We start from the raw sequence: 5,000 nt of genomic DNA on the forward strand, positions 1-5,000 counted from the left end.
GTATAGGGAGTGACTATGGATCTTCTGCTAGGATCTGGTCTATGGATTTTGCCAGCATAGGTTTAACTGAACATAATTAATTATCTCTCTCTAAAATTAAGATTGGGAGTGACTGGCAGGCATGACAATCAACCCCTCCCCTCCCCCCCTCCACACACACACGGCGGTCTGTACGCACCTCTGTACTCGGACAGCTGGATGTCCTTAAACTGGCCGTCCACCACGGCGGTCGCCTTGAACTGGGGAGCCGGCTGGCCGATCTTAGCGTTTCCAGAAGACATGTTGGACAGACCTTACTGAGAGAGAGAGAGAGAGAGAGAGAGAGAGAGAGAGAGAGAGAGAGAGAGAGAGAGAGAGAGAGAGAGAGAGAGAGAGAGAGAGAGAGAGAGAGAGAGAGAGAGAGAGAGAGAGAGAGAGAGACGGCCATTACGTAACGTAACAAACCAACCAGCCAGCCAGCCAGCCAGCCGCCAGGAAGCATATTACACTGCACACTACTAGTGCATTACACACTGGGTATTCTGCCCAACTCACTCGCTCACTCACTGCCTGCGCCTGTTCACAAGGCAACCACCTGTTCCAGTAGAATTAGAAATTACATGTTAGGAGGAGCCAGTGTGAAGAAGAAAAAAAAAACATGTCTGAAACGGGTTCTTTGTTGCCACTGCTTCAAGTCCTCATGAAAAAAAAAAAGAAAAAAAGGCGAACAACCATTTCCAAGGCAACCTAGAGGCTGGATGCTGAATAGCCAACGTTGCTTCTTCTAGAAACTACCCCCCCCCCTCTTTCGCTCTCTCACACACCCAGTCACATGAACGTCAGTGGGTCGATAAGCTTACGGGGAACAATGGGCTTTTGAAGGATTTCAGCCAATTTCTTTATACAAGGCATAGTAGCCCCCCTCCTCATTCCTATTGCGACAATCAGTTCAATAAATACATTTCTGCTTTGTCACTTCAGTTTTGACGAAATCACACTAACGCTAGAAATGTCTATCAATCATATTTGATAGCAAATTGGGGCTTCCTTGATGACTAATGTAATTGTATAGTCAAAATCCCTGCAGTGCGTCTCACTCATTCATTCATTCCTTTCTTGCACAATTACTTTAATTGACAAGTAAATGTGGATTTAACACCATGCTCTGTCGTCACAGCTAAGTAGGCAAAGACCAGCTCTTGAGGCGCAGAGGACTTTGCACGTTAGGCAAACAGGCCGTTTAGGCTTGAAGAATCAATGCTTACCAAAAGACTTCCATAACCTAACCGAACGCAATTCATTCGTAACGCGAGGCCCACTTGCACAAAGGACGTAGAGCAGACCAGCCTCCCATTTCAGAATCAAATGCATCGACCATTGTACACGACCGACAACACGTTTAAAATTATCCCTACATGCCAACACAACCGATAATTGTTCCGCAGGGGCATCTCACTAGACGAATAGCAAGTTAACGTCAACCCCAACCCCTTTAAGGCTAACTCATACAAGGCTAAGCTAACAAGCAAGATAAACTAGCTAGCTGTCTGCACCGGCGCTGCAACAATGCGCGGCCGGCCGGTATGACTCGCCAATGTTACTCAAGACTGTAAAAACGAAATAACTATGCTACCATCTAATAATGTTAAACGCAGCACATTGGCTTCCAAACTCGAAATAAAATAATATAGATAATACGAGGGAACGTCTGCCCAAGCAAGCTAGCTAACATGAACTTGAGTGTTGCATAGGATAGCATGACCTGAACATGCGTGGTCTTTTGTGTTAGCGAGATCAAGATTGCCGAAAAGCTTGCACAAACAGTACATTTTGTCCTTAAAATAAATTCTATACCCAACATGCAAGCTGTCTATGGCGTGCATAACAATGTACGGGACTTACGGGGTTTTGTTCCCGCAGAAAAGACAGAAAGCAGACGGAGAAGACGCAGGTTAGCAGCAGACTCCTTTGAAGCGCACCCGGCGAAGGAAGTTTATTGTGTCTGTCAGTTTGACCGCGAGCACAAGCCAAAGGGGCGTCACTCCTTCTTCTTCTTCTTCTTCTGATTTTATTGGCGGTTGGCACCTTTTCTTTGTGCATTACCGCCACCACTTGACTGGAGTACGGAACAGGATTCACTACTCTACAGAGATATTCAGGATATTCAAGGATCTTTGTCTGCACTAGTATAACCCAAATAAACAAATAAATAAAACAAACAAAACAAACAAAAACAAAACAAATTAGAACAAAAAAAAAAAGATTTTATATCCTTTTCAGGAGGTTTGTATCTTTCAAAAAAGAAAGTAAAAAACCAAAAATATCCCCTGAGTTACTTTGCAATACTGTCTTCAGATCAAAGGACACATTATTTGCTACCAGCTGATCATTCAATCTCTGTCTTGCTTGATGGTATTTATTGCAATGGAGAATAACATGTTCTACCGTTTCTGGCGTTTGACTCTGGCAATACTCACAGAGACCACTATCGTGTTTTTTCATTACAAATAATGTGCTGTTAAGTCTTGTGTGACCCAGTCTCAATCTTGTCAGTGCACTCTCCTCCCACCTGGACCTGGTAGTGTGTGTGCCTTTCCCCACTTTCCCTTGTATTCTATACAAGTGTCTCCCTGTGCATCCATTGTCCCATATATGCTGCCATTTATGTGTGATCCTAGCCTTAACCATACTTTTTACCTCCGCCTTACTGTATTTGATGTTAATGTCTATATCCTCTTTTTCTGTTGCTTTTTTCGCATGTTCATCAGCCAGCTCGTTCCCCTCAACACCTATATGAGCTGGAACCCATATGAACGTCACCCTCCTTCCTGACGCTTGCAACCCATATGCTAATTGCAGAATTTCTATTATAAGGTCTTCCCTTGACTCAGACTGAAAGTTCTGGATGCTTATTAGAGCTGCACTTGAATCTGAGGCAATCACTGCTTCCATATAGTTGCTCCTTTCTAGCCACAGCAAAGCTAGCCATATGCCCACCATTTCAGCTGTATACACAGCTAGGTTATCACTCAGTCTTTTCGCTATAGCTAGGTCCATTTCAGGAATCACATAAGAAACCCCTACTTTACTGTCAGTACTTTTAGATGCATCTGTAAAAACCTTAACACATTGCCTGTATTTTTCTGTAATATAACTGTTTACCGGGGCGTCACTCAGAAGGCGGAGCGACAGTTGTATGCTTTGAGATTTGTTTAGAATTGTTTGAAGCAAATAAAACAGACATTGACCTATATTTTGGGAAATATTGAAATAAATATTACATGCGCCTTGTATTTTATTCCACGTTGTATGCATACAACCAGGTTGGGTTGGTAAAATAGTGTTAAAATACATTTCCCATAAGGCAATGGGTCGGGTTAAATGTCATGTTGACGTCGTACTGGCGCCAAATGTAGTTGACAGACGCTGGTCGGGGTGAGTTTTACATCGGTTTCATGCAGACTGTATAATGTTCAATTGGAACTCGTGTGCAATATCGGATTCACTTTACACATTTGTTACAGAGAAATAATAATCCCCTCACAGAATGTACAAAGAGATGAACGAAACAAACGCTCACGTGTGCTTGTAATTGTAACCTGCCTGTTGAGTTTAGCCATTTTGCTAGCTAGCTAGCGTAGTTCACAACATTGAATCACTTCTTAGACCTATTAACATTGTTGCCCAAATGTTATCACTTTGTAATCAGTAGGACAGATCTGCAAACATGTATTCACGTTTCCATGGAGGCCTCAATTCATTCAAATTAAATATCATTTGGTGATATTCCTTGACCCACAACTAACATGATTAAAACAAATAACATACTGCATGTTGTTTGACAGCACTGAACACTGCGATATTAAATGTAACGGTAAGCATCTCTGTCTTCAAGTTTCATCGTCAGCCACCATGGATCTCAGTCAGTTTGAGGAAGACAACACCGTCAGCTGCCGCCTGGCCTCCCCGATACCCGACATCTGCAAGACGGAGGACTGCTGCCTGGGCATCGATGAAGCTGGCCGGGGCCCGGTGCTGGGTAGGTTGGGCACCATGCTGTTGCGTTGTCTTGTGTTCAAATGCTTTGAATAGCCAGTTGTCTGTCCATGCTAACTAAAGCATACCTTACACTGACAAGATTTGGGAAAGATTCTTGAAAGATTGTAGTCTTTTAACTAATGCCCCTCATTCAAGCTTTACTCAAAACACTACAGTCTTTCATGAATCTCTCCCAAATATTGTCAGTGTAAGGTAGTAAGCTTAAATGGATTCTGACTGAGGATAAGATGTTTTAGTTTGGTGAACAAGGGTTAGACGACATCAGTTACAGCGTATATGTTAACATCAGTAAACTTATTTATATTACTGTGTGTCCTCAGGGCCCATGGTTTACGGGATCTGTTTCTGTCCTGTGTCCAAGAAGGAGGATCTCAAGGGCCTGAAAGTAGCAGGTCGGTCTGTCTGTCTGCCTGCCTGTCTGTGTCTGTCTGTCTGTCTGTCTGTCAGTCAGTCAGTGTGAACAGTTCCTTGGTTGTTGTTCATTCCTCCTGGTTATTTCTACACAGTTGTTAGATGCATGCCTCCTGCTGACAGTGCAGATCTATTAAGGTACCGTCTAGGACTGCACGATTTGGTGAAACATATTACCATTGCGATATGCGATATGTCTTTTTGAAAGTAAATGAATTGATTCAGTTCAATATTACAAATGTCACTTAACAGTGCACAAGGAGCACAACGCCTTCGAACTACTGTGAAGCTCACCTATCAGAATTTCTGCAGGTGACATAGTCAAGGAGGATGAAACGAATGTAAAAGTCAGAAATGTGACAAACGTAACTGTGCACGATTATTTGCAGCTTTTGTGATTAGCTAATAGACTAGGTGCACGAAAGGTTCTTCCTCTACGCTTGTGTATTTCCGGTGGAGGAGCGTTAGCTGTGTTGTAACGGCATCTTCTGTCATATTCTTGCTACTCGCATCTTCACCATCTTTGTTTTCACCGGAAACAAACAAGCACA

The 5,000-nt window shown here is 43.0% G+C and overlaps 2 protein-coding genes and 1 pseudogene across 3 annotated transcripts in view; 2 read left to right on the top strand and 1 right to left on the bottom strand.

The window, feature by feature from the left end:
* The window catches only part of LOC134096566 (peroxiredoxin-1-like), a 7,883-nt gene extending 5,877 nt beyond the window's left edge, over window positions 1–2,006 (bottom strand). The window contains 2 exon segments of the mRNA XM_062550081.1: window positions 179–296; window positions 1,882–2,006. Of these exon segments, the coding sequence (XP_062406065.1) occupies window positions 179–281 (103 nt within the window). The 5' untranslated portion in view covers window positions 282–296; window positions 1,882–2,006.
* The window catches only part of LOC134076331 (zinc finger protein 850-like), a 769,162-nt pseudogene that overhangs the window by 563,899 nt on the left and 200,263 nt on the right, over window positions 1–5,000 (top strand).
* The window catches only part of rnaseh2a (ribonuclease H2, subunit A), a 7,636-nt gene continuing 6,002 nt past the window's right edge, over window positions 3,367–5,000 (top strand). The window contains exons 1-3 of one of the 2 annotated variants that reach the window (XM_062549587.1): window positions 3,367–3,414; window positions 3,875–4,018; window positions 4,359–4,430. In XM_062549587.1, the coding sequence (XP_062405571.1) occupies window positions 3,892–4,018; window positions 4,359–4,430 (199 nt within the window). In that variant the 5' untranslated portion in view covers window positions 3,367–3,414; window positions 3,875–3,891. Of the gene's footprint in view, window positions 3,415–3,466; window positions 3,568–3,874; window positions 4,019–4,358; window positions 4,431–5,000 lie in introns of those variants that run through there. The other variant, XM_062549654.1, reaches the window with a different exon arrangement.

This window comes from Sardina pilchardus, chromosome 1 (assembly GCF_963854185.1).
Source record: "Sardina pilchardus chromosome 1, fSarPil1.1, whole genome shotgun sequence".
Lineage (NCBI taxonomy): Eukaryota > Metazoa > Chordata > Actinopteri > Clupeiformes > Clupeidae > Sardina > Sardina pilchardus.